Source organism: Myiozetetes cayanensis, unplaced genomic scaffold, assembly GCF_022539395.1.
Source record: "Myiozetetes cayanensis isolate MyiCay16 unplaced genomic scaffold, myiCay2020 scf5-8, whole genome shotgun sequence".
In the NCBI taxonomy this organism is placed as follows: domain Eukaryota; kingdom Metazoa; phylum Chordata; class Aves; order Passeriformes; family Tyrannidae; genus Myiozetetes; species Myiozetetes cayanensis.
The window spans coordinates 26,558,889-26,578,396 of NW_026087742.1; the positions used below are offsets into that span (position 1 = coordinate 26,558,889).

Below are 19,508 nucleotides of genomic sequence, written 5' to 3' on the forward strand. Positions count from 1 at the left end.
CTGGGGATTTTAGCTTGAGATAGGAGGATCCCAAAAGAAAACAGAGAAAAATGAGACAATTTAGCAAAACTGACAGGAATTAATGAAGTGATTCAGTTCCCCTGTCCCTGTGTTTCCAGGTGAAAAGGATTCATCAAATCGGTATAATCTGTTCTGTGTCTGTGCAGTGAAGAGGGCTCTGCATGCCCAGACAAATTGATTTAATTTTGGGTTTTCTTACATTTTTCCTTCCAGAATTGTAAGTTTGGGCATTCGCAGGTGAAAGAGAGGGGAGTGGGCTTGCAAGCTGTTGCAGTCAGTAGAACCACGTCAGCAACTACACCACAGTGGTCTAGAAGCAGCTGAGAGCCAAGTGCCCTCAGAATCACCTCATCTTTCTATAAATCAGCTCTACAGAGAAAGTAACAGAGAATATCCACAAAATGAGGGGGTCTGTGGGTAGAAATCTGATAAGCACATAAAGCAGCAACTAACTTTTGAAAAAAGGTATGATGTGGATGAATTGTATCACAGTTGCCAGCACAGGCTTTCTTTCATGCTGTAGTTTCTTAGGTTTACCTACCAGGTTATCTAGATCCTGAATTTTGCAACTGCAGTTGTCCCTGGGATTAACTGGTTTTGTCCACAGCGTATTAGTTGACAGCCTGCTGAACATGAGCCAGCAGTGTGCCCAGGTGGCCAAGAAGGCCAATGGCATCCTGGCCTGTATCAGAAATAGTGTGGCCAGCAGGACCAGGGCAGTGATTGTACTCAGCACCGGTGAGGCCACACATTGAATCCTGTTCCTATTTTGGACCCCTCACTGCAAGAAGGACACTGAGGTGTTGGAGCAAGTCCAGAGAAGGGCAATGGAGCTGAGGGAGCTGGGAGTGTTTAGCCTGAAGAAAAGGAGGCTCAGGGAGACCTTAATGCTTTCTACAGCTGAGTGAAAGGATGTTGTGATGAGGAGGGGGTTGAGCTTTTCTCCCAGGTAACAAGTAACAGGATGAGAGTAAATGGCCTCAAGTTGTGCCAGGGGAGGTTTAGATCCAATATTAGGAAAAATTTCTTCACTGAAAGGGTGGTCAGGCATTGGAATAAGGTGTCCAGGGAAGTGCTGAAATCACCATCCCTTGGAAGAGTTCCAAAAATGTGTGGATGTGGCATTTGGGTATATAGTTTAGTGGTGAACAGCGTAGTGCCGTGTTAACAATTGACCTTGATGATTTTAGTGGTATTTTCCAACCGTAATGATCCTATGATTCTATATGGCAGTTTAAAGCACGAGATGAAAATTACAGAGTGTACTCCTGGGGACAGGCAGAATGTGATTACTTGAAACTACGCAACCAGGAGAGAGGAGCCAAAAAAAAAAAAAAAAAAAAGTGGTACGAATTCTCCAGGCCTGTCATATGGAGAATGAGCTTGATTTGTTGTTTTTTTACTGAAGTGCATTTGGCTTGAGTTTTTTCAATCAAAAGTCAAGTTTAAGTTGTTTTTCAAGCATTCCTGTTTCTGAGTGATTGATCATTCAGAGACAAGAGTGGGAGTATTTATGCAGAGTGTTTGCAAGAGCAGGGTGAGAAGGATGCATGGGTGACTTAAACACATCAGAGGCTGCTGCCACTTCTCTGCCCCTCACAAAATGCTATGGGCTTGCAGAGGTGGTTCAAAGGGACTGAAGAATGCTGAATGGATGTTGCAGTAGCATCAGGAAGTGTTACAGATGGGTTGATGACCTCCCTGAGGGTCATGATACCTTGTGTTGTCTACAGGTTTGTACAGGCTCTCTGTGAGCATGTGATGTCTATGAGGGAAAGCCTCCTAATGCTGTAATTAAATGATTCTTAAGAGATTAAGGATTGTAGTAAAGTGATTCTTCCCAATTCTGTCCCCACAGCAGATGTGTGCTGTGATAAGGTTGTAACACACAGGCATTCAGTGTCTCTCTGTTTCTCTCTAGGTTCTCAAGCATCTGCGACACTTAAATTTCACCAATAACATGGGGGAGCAAGTGGATTTTGATGAGTTTGGGGACCTGGTAGGAAATTACTCAATAATCAATTGGCATCTCTCTCCGGAGGATGGCTCAGTCGTCTTTGAAGAGGTTGGGCACTACAACGTTTATGCCAAGAAAGGGGAGAGGCTCTTTATCAATGAAAACAAGATCCTGTGGGGTGGATTCTCTAAGGAGGTAAGTGCTTAAATCCTCCCAGAAATGCTTCCTAAGTTTCCACAAGCTGAAATTTGAACTAACCCTGCACTCTCCTCATATTATGGCTCCATGTCTCATTAAAAGATCCATTCATCTTACTGTATACATGGGTTCTGCCATAGTCTTTTACATCCTTGTTAATACACTTCTGGAAATAACGGGCAGCTGTTCCTCCCCTCCTGTACATTATAGAGCCTGGGTATTAATGATTTAAATAATGTCTTTTTTCCTGGCCCAAGTAGATAGAGTGGAATTTTGCAGTGCTGTTTCAACAGAAATTATCACAGTCTAGTTGCTGACTAAATCAAGTTTTCCTGAGCTTAGTAGTTTCATTGCTGAAAACAGCCATCTCCTTCACTCCCGGTATCTCTTCTTGCTCCTGCTTACATTCATAACTCTTTCTGCTGGCTTCACCCACCAAATCACAGAGCCTTCCTCACACCCTTGCCTTGCAAACCAAATAGAGCAAGCCCCGTCAATCTGCCCAGGTTAACTTGGTGCTCAAATAGTGGGAGACACCAGCACCTGCTGCCTTTCTTTGTAATCTACCTGAAGGTGCTTCTATCTCAAGATGCATTGATTGACTTTAGTCTGGGCTTTAACCCTTCTCCACTTTCTTGCATATGTTAGATCTTTTCAGCATAACAATTGTCATTAGCAGCCAGGCTGTGTCTTACCCACCCATGATGGAAACACGGTACAGAGATCTCCAGACAAGAGCCAGGTGAGCTGCTGTCACAGCTGGCAGCAGCCCACTCCAGCCTAGGCAGAAACCCTGACTCACAGAGGGGACACTGAGCAGGTTTGTGGTGTTGGAGGGGACACAGGGAGTAGGGCATTGGCTCAGAAATGTCACTACCAGGCCCCGCTGCAATATTTAGATGTGGTAAATCAGCACCTGATCAATGAACAAGGCAATTCACTTCCAGGTGATTATTCACATTGGCTGCCAGATCAGGCAAATGCTTCTGCATTTCAGCTACACTTGCCTAATACACTTACACCATCAGTTAAGCCTTACCTTTACTCCAGGTACCCCAGGTTCACTTCTGGATCAAATCCATGAACTCTCAAGGAGGCTTGGATTTAGCAGAGTGTAATATCACAGAAATACTGAGATCAGGCTTTTCTAAGCCCAGCTGGAGTCTCTGAGCACAAACTATAAGTGGAATTTTAAAACCCCTAATACTCTAACCCCTCCTTCTGATTGTTGCAAATGGAACTTACATTGTTCCCAACAGTTAGGATTTTATTGTTTTTTACTTAAAGTGAGTAATTGTGTTCTCTTGTTTTAAATTTCTCCAGAAGTGCAATGTTTATATTCATTCTCTGTCATGAACTGTTAAAAATGTGGCAGGATGGTGCTGAGTGTAATGCCAGGGCAGGTGAATTTTGTGCATCAGAGGGGTTTGTATTTCTGTGTTTGCTGCAGCCTTTTTTTTCAGTTTATAGAGTTTTAATTTATTTCAGATAAAAGGCTCTGCACAGAGGCATAGCCAGTACTCAGTGCTCACTGGAGCTTCTGTGCCTCTTGTCATCCTCAAAAAGAGATTAAATGTAGGTAATTTTAACACAGGAACTTCACCACTGGGCAGACTTGCAAAAGAACAAGTTAAAGAGTAGGTAAGATAGATAGATTCATTTTGGCAGAACTTGATGAAATTCCCCACAGAATATTTAAGAATGCAGCCAAAGCAATCACAAAAGTACTAGCAATTCATCTTTGAGAAATGTGGAGGATGGGTGATGTCTCAAAGGATTAGAGGAGAGTAATCTTAATTCCTGTTTTTAACGCAGATATGGGAGAGCCAAGAGAATTACAAAATTGAGCTGAGCTTCAGTAACCTAAAAGACTTGATAAAAAAAAAATTAAACAGTTTATAAACACTTAGAGGATAATAAACTGATAAGAACAAGCCAACATGTATTTGTCAAGATAAAATCATGTCAAACCAATTTAATTTTCCTCCTTGCAAGCTCAATCAACTTAGTAGATAATGGGGAAGCAGTGCGTGACTTCAGTCAGGCCTTTGATTCGGGCATGTTCAAAATCACCACTGGCAGCCTAGGGAAAGACAGTCTAGACTGATGAAGTCCTCTTGATGAATGCACTACCTGCTGAAATACTGTCTCAAGGAATGTGTATACTGTGTTAATAGCAATAGGCATTAACAGCAAAGGGTGCTTCACAGGGGGAGCTGCAGGGATTTGCCCTGGATTTGTGTCTGGCCAATTAATGATGCAGTCCTGATCAACAGCTTAGAAATAGCATTCCCAAACTGTGCTGCAGCTACACTTCAGAGTGACAGACAACACTGACTGCTCTCACCTGAGCCACGAAATGGTCATCTCCACAGAGGAGTGGCTGTTACTGAGGGCTTGCTTACCCTGTGGCTGAGGTCAGTGCCTGTACACAAGCAATTTCCAAACCATCCCCAGCATTTACTGCCTAAGTGCATCCACACAGGACGTTCCTAGAGATCAGCAGGTTGGCAGCATTTGGGTAAACTAGTAGCAAACTTCCAGAAAGGCGAACGGAGGCTTCCACACAGAATAGCCTTTAGGCATGTACAGATCATGGTACTCTGCTGCCAGGGGAAATTGTGGGTTTTACTCCCCTGAGCTGAGAAAGCCATGTCCTGTTTCAACTCTCTTTCCTTAATTCAGTTGGGAAAAGGTGAACTCAAACTCAGGTCGTGCTTCTGTGTGAAAAATGCCCAGGCTTCCATTTATTATGCTGAGCTCCTTGTGTCGGTGTACTTTAGGCATGCAGTGAGTGTGCCCATGCAACCACTTGATGCCAGGACAGGACCATGCCCAGCTGGGTTCACATACTGCATAAATGCACAGCCAGCAGGTGACACAGCTCACCATTTGTAGCAGCAGAAGTCTTTGGATCTGTATATAGCTGCTGATTTGCATCTTTAGATGCTGAGTTCTTAAAACAGGGCCTTTTTTTAACTTTTCTTTCATATGAAAACTCCTCTTGTTTAGTTAATTTACCTGTTTGTTTGTTTGTTTGTTTCTGGGTTGGGGAGGGTGTCCAGGAGAACAGGAGGAAGTGGATTTCAAAAAATTGTTTTAATTCCCATAAATTATTAGCAGATAAAATGCAATATGTAGAACTGGGGATCAGTAGCCAGAGTTTCTCATTTCCACCTGAATCAAATTCCTGCTCACAGAGGTCTTTTCTTTTAACCATCTGATGACTCTTTTCTGATATGTCTGTCACGGTCACATACCAGTTTGCCATGCCCACAACACAGTAGAGATTACAAAGATCTGCTGATCGTCCCTATCATCCCTTGATGTGTTGTCTCAGAGAAACATCACTGCAGTGCATTGGGGGAGGACTGTTGTGCAGAGCTTGTCTGTGGGGGGAGAGGTGAGCATTGAGGCTCTCCATCCAGCACACCAGTCAAGCAATAACACCCTTGGAGGAAGCCTAAGGCCTTGTGTAGAAAGGCTGCCTGTGGGGCATTGCCCCCATTAACCCTATTTGGGCTCTTTTTCCTTGCAGGTGCCTTTCTCTAACTGCAGCAGGGACTGCCTGCCAGGTACAAGGAAAGGAATTATTGAGGGAGAGCCCACCTGCTGCTTCGAGTGCGTGGACTGCCCAGACGGGGAGTACAGTGATGAAACAGGTAACACCCACAGAGCTGCTTTGGGGGTTGCAGAGGACAGTGTGAGCCCTCAGGGCATCACCCAGAGTTGGGCTGAAATAGCTTCCCTGCAGTGCTGAGCTGGCGGTTGCCTTGCCAGGAGGCTTCACAGAAAGTCTGGAGGGACTTCTGGCCAGCTTAGAGGAGTTGAGTCCAGTGGTCCTCAGGTGCTGTCTTCAGCTAAGCCTGCTTGTCCCTTCTGCTCTGCATCAGGAAAATAAGGCAGAGAATTTGAGAAACAACTTGCAAATGGGAAGCCTCTCAGGCATGAGCCTTCAGCCAGAAGCAAACTCCGTTGCACTGTAACAGTAGCTTTTTTGCTTCCAAAAACCTGGAGGAAGGAGACATTCCCAAACCTAAACCTAAATTCTATAGTTGTCTGTCTGCCTCCATCTTTTCCTCCTGTTGTCAGGGTTTTATTTCATGCTTTAGAAAGAAAAAAAATCCATTACATCACAAGCAGAGAGGAGTGTTTCCCTTTATGGAGTCACCAGCCACAGCTTCTGTTGATCAAACCCGTGGACATCTCTTTTGCTGGTTTCACTGGAAGCCTGGATCAAGCCACTCAGGTTCTGCAGTGGAGGGAAGACGTAATCTCAGTTTTAGAAAGGTTAAAAAATTTTGAATTTCCAACACCATTAGTGCTCCCTCAGTGCTGGACATCCCCAGGGTAATGAAGACAAGTAAATTCTTTCAGAACACCAGTCCCCTCCACACTGCAGAGCACTTGGGATTTCCTCACACTCTCTCCTGTGCACTGATCCCAGCAAATACTGCAAAACTGAACAAGTGCTCATTGACAGAATATAATTTGTGTCCTATCAGACAGGAATGATAATTTTTTAGCATGAACATATAGTACTACAGGATTCTTGGAAGCAGCACTTTCAGATTAAATAGAAGCAATTCTGGCCATGTGTAATAGGGGTATTTTGATGTTCTTCCACATGATTTTGGGAGCTAGCTCTGGTGAAATTTATGGGGCTGAGAGGGTTGACTGCCTTCTGACTCCACAGTTTCCTGCTGCAATTTCCGCTGACAGTAATGGTCTTTATTTCCTGTGCTTGCCAGTTTTATAGGCATAGAGAGCAGTTTTACAGCCAGTCTCATCCAGCTGAGACAGCGATGCTACCAGAAGAAGCAGTCTGCCCTCTCCCAGCTGTTTGCTCCCACCGTTTTTCTGGGAGCAGTGCTGGTGCTCCTGCGACCATACAGCAAGTTAAATCTGATCTCTGGGCTTCCTGAAAACAAACTCTTGGCAGGCTGTTTCCAGCTAGAACAAGAAGCTGTGTGCCCTCTAGAGCTCACACAAAGGAGGTGACAGGAATGAGCAGCCTTAGGGGAGGAGAGAGATCTGGTTTACCCCCTTCAGTGGCAGCATGGTCACTAAGCCACCACAAGACAGCAGTGGAAGCACATCTTTGGGATGCGTTGCTGACAGCTGCCCCTATTAGAGCGGTAGAGGCAGCTGAATTCCCCATCATGTGAAGTTCTCTCTGCCTTGCCTGTAGTTTGCAACAGGCTTCCAGGATAAAAGGTGCAAGAATAATAAAAATTATTGGCTGAATGGATGTAAATGAAATGACCTGGTGATGAGAGCTTCTGACTGCACTTTTGCATCTAGTGCCAGGTTTTCACATGAGCAGCTTAGGTGAGGCAAAAAGTCCTAAGGAAAGCAGTATCATATTGGGTCATGGATGCTCCCTCCAACCACACCTCAAGAATAATAGTGCTTTAAAACCTCTGCCCTCATTAGCTGGGCATTTTTTACTTTCTCATTAGCATTAATCTCTGCTCTGGAAGCTGTGGTCAGAGCCTGTGTCTGTTCAGGTGCAAAGCCCAGAGAAAGGTTGCTGCTAAAGGAGTTTCTGAGTGTTTGTTCCCAGAACTCAGTGCAGTCCCTTGCTATCGTGCTGGGATCCCAAAGGAGGAGGTAAGTTGAGACCTCCAGCTCTCTGCTCTCAACTACTTTCCACTGCCATCAAAGGAGCCATGACCCTCCCTGCTACAACACAAGAACAATTTGGGTCAAAGAAGAAGAGCAGAAGCAGCAGGTCCTTGCCTTTTGATCATGCCAACCACTGGCATTTTCTAGGACACTTTCTAGGTATTTTCTAGGGAGAGCGATATCATTAAGACACATCTTCCCCTGATATTCCAGTGTGAAATGAGAGTGTGCTGGGAATCAAGGGCATTGCCTGCCTTCAGGGAAGAGCAGTTTAAACACTAAGACTTGCCTCTGTGGAATATGAAATAGGTTCTCAAAGCATTTAAGGAGGCAAGCACGTTTTTAATTTTCTCTGTAATAGAGAAAGGCAGGATGTTCAAATGATGATAAAACTGTGAGAGGTATGAAGACAGACAGAAGTAGATGATAAAAAGGAAGGAACAAGGAAGAGGGAGGAACAGAGCCTGTGTAACAGCTGATAGCAATCGAAGTTTGCAAAGTTTTGCCAGGAAAAAGATTACAAAAGCATGAGTGCAGGGGCAGGACTTTTTTTAAGCTGGAACTAAGCATGCTTTGTGTTTTGCAGTATAGCCCACGGGAGGTTGGTTGTTTCACCGTTAAACACTGTGAGACACTAACATAGGATTCTGGGGATCCGCAGCCATGAGTGGAAGACCTCATGTATTCAGGATGAAGGCCGGTGCTTAGCTGCCATATATGTCATCCCACATTTCAGCCTCTCATTCTGACAAACCTTTCCTCTTCTTGTCACTTCCTTTCCAGATGCAAGTGCCTGTGACAAGTGCCCTGAGGATTACTGGTCCAATGAGAACCACACGTCCTGCATCCCTAAGCAGATAGAGTTTCTGGCCTGGACTGAGCCCTTTGGGATTGCTCTGACTCTCTTTGCTGTCCTGGGAATTTTCCTGACTTCTTTTGTCCTGGGAGTCTTCACCAAATTTCGCAACACACCCATTGTCAAGGCGACAAACCGGGAGCTGTCCTACCTCCTCCTCTTTTCCTTGCTCTGCTGCTTCTCCAGCTCATTGTTCTTCATTGGCGAGCCCCAGAACTGGACTTGCCGTTTGCGACAGCCAGCTTTTGGCATCAGCTTTGTCCTCTGCATCTCTTGCATCCTGGTGAAAACCAACCGTGTCCTGCTTGTCTTTGAGGCAAAGATTCCCACGAGCCTCCACCGAAAGTGGTGGGGCCTCAACCTCCAGTTCCTCCTGGTCTTCTTGTGCACATTTGTGCAGATTGTCATCTGTGTGATTTGGCTTTACACAGCCCCACCATCCAGTTACCGAAACCATGAACTGGAGGATGAGATCATCTTCATCACCTGCCATGAAGGTTCCCTGATGGCCCTCGGCTTCCTCATTGGCTACACCTGCCTACTGGCAGCCATCTGTTTCTTCTTCGCCTTCAAGTCTCGAAAGCTGCCTGAGAATTTTAACGAGGCCAAGTTCATCACCTTCAGCATGCTGATATTCTTCATTGTGTGGATTTCCTTCATCCCTGCTTACGCCAGCACATACGGCAAGTTTGTCTCTGCAGTGGAGGTGATTGCGATACTGGCTGCCAGCTTTGGGCTCCTGGCCTGCATCTTCTTCAACAAAGTCTACATCATCCTCTTCAAGCCCTCCCGCAACACAATCGAGGAGGTGCGCTGCAGCACAGCCGCCCACGCTTTCAAAGTGGCTGCCAGGGCCACGCTGAGACGCAGCAACGTGTCCCGCAAGCGCTCCAACAGCCTGGGGGGTTCCACCGGCTCCACCCCTTCCTCCTCCATCAGCAGCAAGAGCAACCATGAGGATCCTTTTCCTCTACCAGCCTCTGCCGAGCGGCAGCGCCAACAGCAGCGTGGGTGCAAGCAAAAAGTCAGCTTTGGGAGTGGCACAGTCACCCTGTCGCTGAGCTTCGAGGAGCCGCAGAAGAATGCCATGGCCAACAGGAATGCCAAGCGCAGGAACTCCCTGGAGGCCCAGAACAGCGACGACAGCCTGATGCGGCACCGGGCCCTGCTTCCCCTGCAGATCAACGAGCCCCTCGGTGCTGAGTCCGGCTTCCAGGCAGCTTCCAGCCCAGAGACCAGCTCGCAGGAGTCAGTGGCGGGAGACAACAAAGAAGAGGTACCAAGCCCTGAGGCAGAGCCTTCCCTGCAATCGGCTAACTCCCGAAATTTTATAGGCACTGGAGGTGGCTCTGTCACAGAGAACACGATACATTCCTAACAAAAGAAGATTGTGAAAAACACACCAGTCCTCCAGAGGAACTTGCTCACCTCTTGCTTCTGAATGGGAAAGACAACAAAGACACACCCCTGTGACACAGCCCCACCACACCTTACTGTTAGCACCAGCAAGGTAACACATGTTCCTCCAGAGGAAGGACTGTGTCTGGGGAGCCTTGGACTGAATTTGCATTTGCTTTATTGAAACCAGGACATCTCAGAAGGACAAGTGAAGATCACCTCTGGTGGGGCTTAAGCAGAAATCTACATGCTGCCTTGCCTCCATAAGCTTTTCCTGCCAGACTGCAACTCAGCTGACTATGGGAGGCATTAGGCAACTCCACTATACCCTGCTTTTACATTTATGTATAATATTCCTCTTTCCCACTATGTATAATATTCCCTCTTTATCCAGTATATGTGATCTGTAACCATGTGCATCAGGACTCTCAGCTCTACAAAAGCAAGGTACACGGTTTCACTTCAGGAAAGCAGAGTCGTGGGGAAAATAAAAAAGCCCCCAACATCCTGCATGCTGTGTACAGCCAAGGGTGGGAACATGTAAAGTATTTAATGTGACAGAGCGCCATGCTATTTATATTTAGTAATGTCCCAGTCTCTCCTTTCTGCCCAACAGGAAATATTGGACAATACTCTCCATAGACTCCATTGCACTAGACCAAGCTACTAGGTTCCTACTGGTTTCCTCCAGCTGGGGTAGCTTTATCTCCAGCCTGCCTGCTTTGGTGGAGGGGGAGAAGAGCTTGTAAATCCCCCCCAGGAACGTTGTGAGAGCACAATGAGATGTATCCATGATTGATTATGTTGCTAGTAGTTGTACGCTTAACAAAGAGTTGCTTCTGTACTATCCCACATGGCATACGTGGCTAACCCTTTCACACCTTAGTCAGTGTTGTACTTTGCCATATTAATCTGCCTCACACCTACACAGAGCATTGCACTAGTCCTGGCGGTACTGCTGGGCCTGATACAAAGCAAATGAAACATGGAGAAATGGAGGAGTGAGGGACGGAGAAGTAGCGCCCAGAAGGGGTAGCATGATCACCAGAGCAGGTGAATATCTGAAGTGTGTGTGCTGGTAGATAACTGGATGAGGAAGACATACAGGCCTGGGACATGCACAGAGAGAAATGGACAAATTGGATATGTTTTGGCACCTATAGGCCACCTACTAGGTTATTTCCTATCTTGAAGAGAGGGCACCTAGCACGAGAAAGGTGGACTGTACCTAAAGTAAAACAGTAAGGACTTCAGCAGAGAGCGTAGCAGAGGTTCATTATTCTTATCCCACTCCCCCTAAAGCAGACATAAATGCTCCTGGTTTTGCAAGGCATGCCTGGTTTTTCTTGATCCGTGGTAAAGCAAGAGAGTCATTAGAAGAGACATTTGTTGCAGTCTGATGAAAGAAAAAGCATTCCCTAAGCCTGGCAGGAGGGGTTAGGGTTACATTCCAGAATTTATTTCCCCTTTTTCCATATTCCATGTGCAAGAACAAGCTTCATGTTGTCAATACCCTCCTTCATCAAACATTAAGGTAGTCTAGACCACTATGGAAAGGTAGATGGGCCTGCAGCTCAGTGTGAGTAGAGACAAAAGGACTGTGTGTGAATGTGTTGGGGAAAACATCACAATTCTCTTGTTACTGTTTTTGCTTGGTTGTTCTTTTGCCAGGGCAGGCAAATAAAACTTTCCGGTGACATTACTGCATAAAACCTTTGTTTTGCCACTTCCACTTGTTGTTGACAAGGAAGAGGAGTTCTTGACTTGGGAGAGCAAAGTGCAAGTCCAGAAAGCCTAAGTAGCACACTATTCAGGCAAGTTATTTTAACCCTTTTGTTGATGTTACATCCCCCTTGGAGTGGGCTCATATTTTAATTACATCACGTAAGAACCAATCCAACTTTAATTGTAAGGCTATCAACTTAAAATATTTGATTAAATCTATGGCAGAGCTGGTAAAAAAAAAAATAAGAGTGAGTTTGAAAACACAAAAATCCTTGTAGCCAAGATTTTTGGAAACCACATTCTATTCCTGTACCCAGTGAGAGCTGAGAGCTGCTTCTGAAACCCAGGTCCTTTCCCCAGGCTTGTGACTGTGGCCTCTAGGCTCAGTTTAGGGTACGGAATTAAGATCCATGATGTCCTAAATGCATGAACGCGGATGGACACTAGATGGCAGAAAGGGCTAAAAAAACCACTTTGATTATGGCCCACACTTGCAAAAATTCTAGTAGCCAGGTAATTTTAGTGCTAGTGGACCAAACCCAGTACAATAGCCCTTGAAGTGAAGCTGACAGCATTGAAACATATAAGAGATTATTGAATGAAATGAAAATGACACAAGATACAAACCAAAGATTATGCACAAACACATGCAATGTGAGAAACAGAAAGTCACCATGGGCTGCCTTGTTTGGAGAGCACTATTCACTGTCTATACACACAGTAGATAATATTGACATTTGAGCGCTTTTAATTCTTTTTGTGTTTTTCATTCTCTACATTTACTTAAAAGGAATTTATACCCTGGCACACAATGAGTTTCCAACAGCTGCTATAATTTTTTAGCACTGACCAACCAAGCTGTATTTGCTGGGAAAGCCCCATCCACCCTCACTGCACTCCTACCTGGAGCTCTAGGCCTCCAGCTCCACACGCTGCCCGAGAGCTGCTGCTGCAGCCGATGGCAGTGACGCACTCTGGGCACAAGGGAAGTTCAGTAAAAAAGGACCCCTTCAGGAAGGCAATTTGCAACCAGACCCTTTCCCCATGCACAGAGAAGGGGATATGTTTTTATCTTGCCAAGTTCAGGAGGAGGTCTGGTCAGGCAGACGCCCAAAAGCCTGTCGGTGTGTCACACAAGACATACTGATGAAGACAAGGTGGGGAACATCCTTCTGATAAAAGGTCAATCCTGAGAATCTCCATTGGCATGTCCTACTAGATGATGCCAACATGGATGGCTGCCCTGTCCCACCCACCATGGCTCAAAAACCCGCTGGAGAGCATGCCCCAGTGTGGTGTTTCCTGAACCATTCATTAGTGAAGCAACAACAGAGTGGATCAGCTCTGTGGGATTTCCATCAGCAAATTCGGCTGATGGGCCAGGAACAATCCCAGTGAATAGCCTGATCCTGCATCCCCACAAACCTAGCAGAGTTCTGCCCGCCCAAAGCCCCAGTAGAGCCTTTTTTTATAGGTGATAGCAGGGGAAAGAAACCTTCTTGCGCATTCCTGTTCATGCTTCTCACTAAGTCCTCCCTGTGAGTCCAGGAGCTCCATTCAGTATCTAATATCTGCTGCTATTAAATTTAGGGTTGTATTGACCAAATTTACAAAGGGATGCTGCAAAGCAGGAGAAGGAAGGTAGGTGTTTATTGTTGTTTTTCCAAGGAGTCTGGATGTTTAAACTTTAGGGACTGTAAAGACTGTAAAGACCTGAACATTCAACCTGAGATCTCCGCAGGGGATTTCTCAGAACTGGATAATTCGCCACCGCCTTCTGTTTGGTCGCTGAGGAACGGCAAAATCAGCCTGGGAGAGGGAACGATGAGCATGGTGAACGAGGGAGTCCTGAAGATGGAACTTTCCATGCGGCTAACGAGAATAAGCCGCCGCTGGAAAAGGTGACACACAGGAAAGGGAAAACGCATCAGCTGATGGCAGCCCTGTCCTCACGCGGGACTGCCACAGGGGCGCCGCCCGCTGAGGACGGGCTGCATCCCTTCCGTCAAGGGCGCAGAATAAATTCTGCCGGCACCTTTTATTGCGGTTGCTGCTTTAAGCTGGTTTTCTCTTTAATGGGCTGGCGGGCCGCAATCCCCTCGCCGAGCCCGGGGAGCGCTGGTGCCGCCGGGTTGCGCTGAATACCCCCGGTCTGGGCGCTACCGGGCCGGACCCCACCCTCGCCACCGCCGCATCGCCCCGCGGAACCCCCGGCCGCGGGTTCGAGTCCCGGGCCCGGCACCGCCCCCGGCCCCGCCCCGCCCCTCCCGCAGCCACGGCCCCGCCTGCGGGGGAGGAGCGGGGCGGCAGCGAGAGCGGGTCACCATGTTGTGCGGGGGTCCCTCGGCGGTCTGTCCCGCCACCGACGAGACGCAGCGGATCGTGCAGGAGGTGAGGAGCAGGGGCGAGCCCCAGGAGGGACCCGCGGGCTTGGGAAAGGGGGTCCCGTCCCGGTGTGGGGTCTGTCGGGGGGCTGGGGGTGTGCTCGGACATCGCTCTGCCCGGGGACACCGCCGCCAACACCCCGGTGTAAAAGTCGTAGGCAATTGGGAATGCACGGAGCATTCTCCGGCTCCCGGAGCCCTCCCTGCGCCCGCCGGGCCTGGCGCGGCGCGGTTGAGTCCAGAGGAACCGTAGGCTGCGCAGGGAGGGCCGGGATGCTGCCGGCTCCGGCCCTGGAAGTGCGGGAGATGGGCTGCGGCCACCGGGAAAACCGCCTGCGGCCCGGCCCGAAAGGTCCACTGTCCTGAGCTCGAGGAAGGAGCTCACATAGTTCTTACGAAGTCTAAAGCTTGTGCTTACGTTTGGTTTTTGTTTGGTGTTTGGTGTTTTGTTTTTTTTGTTTAGTTTGTTGTTTGTTTTTTTTTGGGGGGGAGTGCTTGGTTGAGTTTTTTTGTTTGGGTTTGTTTGGTGTCTTTTTGGGGGGGTGGGAAGAATCGGGAAATAAGCAAGAAAGCTTACTCGCTGCTTCTGCTATTCCCCAACACAGAATTCAGCTCCAAGCACTGCCAGCTCCAAATCCTGATACTATACTACTTACAGTAACTTCATTTACTGCTCGTGTGTTAATGGAGAACGTGCTTTTACTCTAAAAACGCCAGTGTACAACTAAGTTCTTTTATGGTCCAGTTTCTGTAATGGCAGCTCCAGTTCCTTCTACCTTTTGGTTTTGTCCGCTGGGATGTGGCAGTCTAGACGAAAAAAAGAAAGATGAAAGGAAAGCCCCAGCTTCTTTTGCTCCTTGTCAATGCCCAAGTTTGTTCTCCAGGCTGTAGCAGTTCCTAAACACCTACAGAGCATCCAAAGGCACAGTAGTCATTGAAATTATCATTTAACTTGTACAACGTAATGATTATGTGTTATAAAAAAAGAGACAATTTGCAGTAGTAAGTACATTACTGAGAATTGATGAGAGAGTCACAATTATTGCTTTGACTTGAAAAGGCCTACATGTCATGTTAAAGTTTATGCAAATATGCAATTAACATTGCACGGGGTCTTAAAATCAGTTTTGAAATCCTGACTGTCTGTTCTGTGGCAGACTGCAGTGGTTTGATAATTCAGAAATAAAGGGTGAAAATAAATCCCTCTTGGATTCAGAAGTGGACAGAATTAACTAAAAATCTGGCATTTTCATTTAAATCACATAAATAGTTCAGAGTTTGTCCAGCTTGTTTTGACTGCCAGTTTAAATTATTTAATGAAATACAAGTGGAAAGACCCAAAACTAAAACTTGCTCACACAGTCATATCCTCATCTGGACAGACTGTGGAGAAAACATTAGTTTAGTTCAATCTAGGTAGACTTCTTGAATCATTTTGTTTGCTTAAAGTCAAATCTTTGTGGAGATTTATTAGAGCCTGCCAGTTTGCTTGCCATAAAAATATTTCCTGTTCCTGCTTTTCCAGTTCTTGCCTTCATTGCACTGTTTCATAAGAATCCTTGTGATGACTGAATGTTGTTCAGTTTTGTGACCCTGGCAAGTCCTGCTGCTGGCCCAGAGCAGGTATAGTGTGACACAGAACAGGACAGCTTCCTTCAGCAGTGTCTGGCTTAGGAGTCCCATAGGAAATGCCTTTCCACATCAAAGATGTTCAGCCTTTGGCTTCTCACTAGTAACTGTGGCAGAGGTTCTTCAGGGTGATGTAGAGCCATCTGCTTTTTAGTAACTGTGCTAAGCAAACCGGTTGTGCAGAGCAGTGAAGAGCCTTCAGGACCTGATAATTTTCAGTCCTGTGATTGAATCACAGATTATTTGGGTGGGAAGGGACTGCATCTCCTGCCTGAGCACAGGGTGAGCAGCCCCAGGCTGCTCTGGGCTTTGTCCAGTCAGGTCTTGAAAACCTCCAAGGATGAAAACGCCACAGCTTCTCTGGTCACTCCTGCTCTACTGCAAGAGTGTCCTCAGGGGAAAACTTTTTCCTTATATCCAGTCTGAACCTCCAGTTTCAATTTATGACCATTGTGTCTCATTTTTCTGCCATCACTCCTCAGTAAAGAGCCTGACTTCTTACAGGTACTGGAAAGTTCTCCTCAAAGCCTTCTCTTCCCCAGGCTGAGCAAGCTCATTTTTTTCCTCTCCTCACAGCACATTTGGCTCCAGCCATTTGAGCTCATGGAATACTCTTGGCATCCCTCTACTGAGCTCACTACAGTTTATTGACATCTTTCTTGTATTGGGGGCCCAAAACTAGAACCAGTATTCCAAATGTTCTCTAAAAAGTGCCAAGGAAAGGGCAACAATCACTTGCCTCCCTTCTGGCTAGGCTCCTGGCTGATGCAGCCCAATATGCTCTTACCTTTGTTACCACCACAACACAGTGCTGGCTTGTGTCCACTAGGACCCCCACATCCACGCTGAGATCATGAACTGCCAGGGTGGGGCTGGGAACTCCCTTTTGGAGGGGCTGGGATCTCCCTCTCCATACTGAATCAGAGTGCTCATTTGTCACATGCTGTGGTGAGTCACTGCCACCATAATACCCTGGCAGTCTGGCAGCTGCATGTGACTCTGAACTGCCTGCATCCATGGACTGCAGGGTTCAGCTTGCTGGTGGAAGTACAAAATGTGCTGAGCTGGGGCAATTTTGATGCCTCAGAAACCAGCCTTGCACAATGCCTAGGGTTGTTAAAGAAGCACAGGACAGGATAAGGTCAGTGGGATACTTATGTCCACCCTGCTGCTTAAAATTTGTAAAAGTAGCTCTAGTGATGAAAACTGAAACCAGCTGCTCCATCCTGTGACCCAGGGAAAGGGGATGAAGTAGGACTGCTGAGTGCTTTCTGGGGCTGGGCCACTCATTGCATTGTAGAATGCAGCTTTGAATTCCATATGGCAAAAAAACAATTAGAAAAGTGTCCAAACATCATCATCTTGCTATCTTCCTGTTCATAACCTGGCAGAAGCTTAGAGATATGGCCTCTGAAATAAGATGAAGTATGTTCACAGCTCCCAGGGACAGGATGGTCACTGGAATGGCATCGGAATTTGGCCCTGCGCCTTCAGGTGTTGGAGAAATGGGAGAATATACCATGTTGCAGGAATTGTTTCTGTTCTTACTTCACTTAGAGCACTGGAGCAGTGGCAAGTTGGCACATGTTTTTCTCGAGAGAAGCAGGTGGGATTCATGCAGGAAAGCAGGAAAGTAGGGGAAGTACACGATATAGCTGGAAAATCTGCTTTCTGCTGGTACTGTTGCACTGAGAATGGAGGGAGGACTACACAATGAGGCCACGCAGGAGGTAGGGCCTGGATAGAACTGCACTTGCAGCAAGCACTCCAGGACAACTCATCTTGCCCTGGTAAGCAGAGGCTGAAATCTGCTTTCCTGACCAAGAATTTACCATATAGCCACAATGTTCTAGACAGCCAAGCCTGGGAGAGAAGAGCTGCAACTCACAGGAGTTCATGCCTCCCTCTAGGGTGTTCAACAAGTCATTCTGACTTCTTGAGCACTGATTTGCATTCTGAAAACATTATAGACTCCAGCAGGCATGGGTGAAGAACTGTTAAATAAGTGTTGTGAAGACTTGGTGTCAGTCTGTGGCAACTGACTCACACCACACTCAGCTTTGCCACCTCCCTAGATTTCTGGTCCTGCTCCAACCCAAAGCTTAACATAATGCATTTTGATCTTTTAATAACTTGGGAAAGCAGAAACTTGGGAATTCAGCAGCAGTGACCCGTAGGCCTTAAGTCCTAAATACCTGAATCTTGCATCACTCTTAACCTACTGTTTTCTTAAGGTGAAATCTCAGCTAGAAGAAAAAGAAGGGAAAACCTTTGATGTCTTCACTGCAGTGGAGTATAAAACCCAGGTGGTTGCTGGAACAAACTACTTCATCAAGGTAGAGAGCACTGGAACTTTTTTTTTCATTCAGTGTATGTAATCTTTGGAATGGTGGGATTTTCCCTTTACTTGACTAGAGAAAAATGCTTACGACTTGGCCTTAATAAGAAAAAAAAATTGTGCATTAAAAAAAAAAAAAAAATCACCTCCCAGCCCCTCTCCCTGCCTATATGAAATAGAGAAGTATTCTTACTTCCTTTTTCATGGGAAGATGAGGTGGTATTTCCACAAAAATCATGGCTCCCAGTCTGGTTTAAAACAAGACCACTCCTTCTGAGGCAATGGTTTTCCTCACTGCCTGTCTGCTTCTCCGTCCTCAAAACACACCAGTCCACACCACCCCTCCTGCTGAAGGCTGTTCTCATTCCACGGATCTCACTGGGTTTTGTGCTTTGCAGGTCCATGTTGGCAATGATGAGTTCATGCACCTGCGGGTGTTCAAGAGCCTTCCCCACGAGAACAAGCCGCTGAGCCTCCACAGTTACCAAAGCAGCAAGGCGAAGCACGATGAACTGGCTTATTTCTAGCAAGCTTGTCTTGTGCGTTTTCCTAACGGTTTCTTACGTGCATTTTCTATAGGCTGAAAAATGTTGATTCCCGTGCCAACAAAGGAGGGGGAAAAGTGTCTTTTTTTAACGTAATGGTGGGAAAAAACAATTTCTTTTATGTCATTCCCTTCCTGTGCAATCTCTAACTTTGAGAGTCATCCGGCTGTCCTATTACCTGCACTAATGCAAACCCAACTTTAGTTGCAACTTAACTTAGACTTTAGTCCTGTTTGTGGACTTCCTTGGTCTGGAAGTCAGAAGGGGAGTGACACTAGTACTCATGTATTTGTAGCAAGGAGCAAGAGGGAAGCCTGTCTTTTCTGTGCTGTTTTGCAGCTGTGAATACATGTGTAGCTTTAAACTGTACTATGTATTTTATTGGCAAAGACATGAAGAGAGACTTGAGCTGAAACAATTTTGCAGGAAAGGGACAGAGGATTACAGTACTTTGAAACAAACATTCCTGTGGTAATTGTGTTCATCCTCTTGCAGCAGTAGCATGTAATGTCCCGCAGAGGGTGTGTGAGTTTAAAGAACCAAATCAGCTTGCTTATGTTCTCAGTCCTATGGAAAAGTCGTGAAAAGGAACTTATGCTGCACAAGCATTTCTGCATTAATAACAATAAATATTTCTTTTGACTTGACATGGCATATTTTACTGGTGCTTCAGTGCTCTCTTTACTGCTTTTCAATATTAGTTATTATCTTGCTCTGAGACTTTTTGCCATAAGTGTTTTTTATATTCCAGATAGCCTTATGCTTATTCTATGCCTCAATTAGAAATACTTTATTTTAAGCTGGTGAGACCAGATCGAGAGAGACCAAG

General features: G+C 46.3%; 2 protein-coding genes across 3 annotated transcripts in view; both read left to right on the forward strand.

Annotated features, from left to right (window-relative positions):
- CASR (calcium sensing receptor) overlaps nt 1-11,759 on the forward strand; it is a 73,685-nt gene extending 61,926 nt beyond the window's left edge. For both annotated transcript variants that reach the window (XM_050333221.1, XM_050333220.1), the window contains exons 5-7: nt 1,943-2,173; nt 5,715-5,838; nt 8,588-11,759. In XM_050333221.1, the coding sequence (XP_050189178.1) occupies nt 1,943-2,173; nt 5,715-5,838; nt 8,588-10,038 (1,806 nt within the window). In that variant the 3' untranslated portion in view covers nt 10,039-11,759. The remainder of the gene's footprint in view (nt 1-1,942; nt 2,174-5,714; nt 5,839-8,587) is intronic.
- Nucleotides 11,760-14,038: 2,279 nt separating this feature from the next.
- On the forward strand, nt 14,039-19,326 carry LOC126649258 (cystatin-B-like). The gene is made up of 3 exons (XM_050333234.1): nt 14,039-14,174; nt 18,031-18,132; nt 18,533-19,326. Exons 1-3 carry the CDS (start codon nt 14,109-14,111, stop codon nt 18,659-18,661), a joined length of 297 nt encoding a protein of 98 aa, XP_050189191.1. The 5' UTR covers nt 14,039-14,108; the 3' UTR covers nt 18,662-19,326.
- The last annotated feature ends 182 nt before the right edge of the window (nt 19,327-19,508 follow it).

Coding starts and splice junctions, on each gene's coding strand:
- LOC126649258 (XM_050333234.1), top strand. CDS start 14,109: ATGTTGTGCGGGGGTCCCTCGGCGGTCTGTCCCGCCACCGACGAGACG. Junction 14,175..18,030: donor CGCAGCGGATCGTGCAGGAG/GTGAGGAGCAGG, acceptor TGTTTTCTTAAG/GTGAAATCTCAGCTAGAAGA. Junction 18,133..18,532: donor GAACAAACTACTTCATCAAG/GTAGAGAGCACT, acceptor TGTGCTTTGCAG/GTCCATGTTGGCAATGATGA.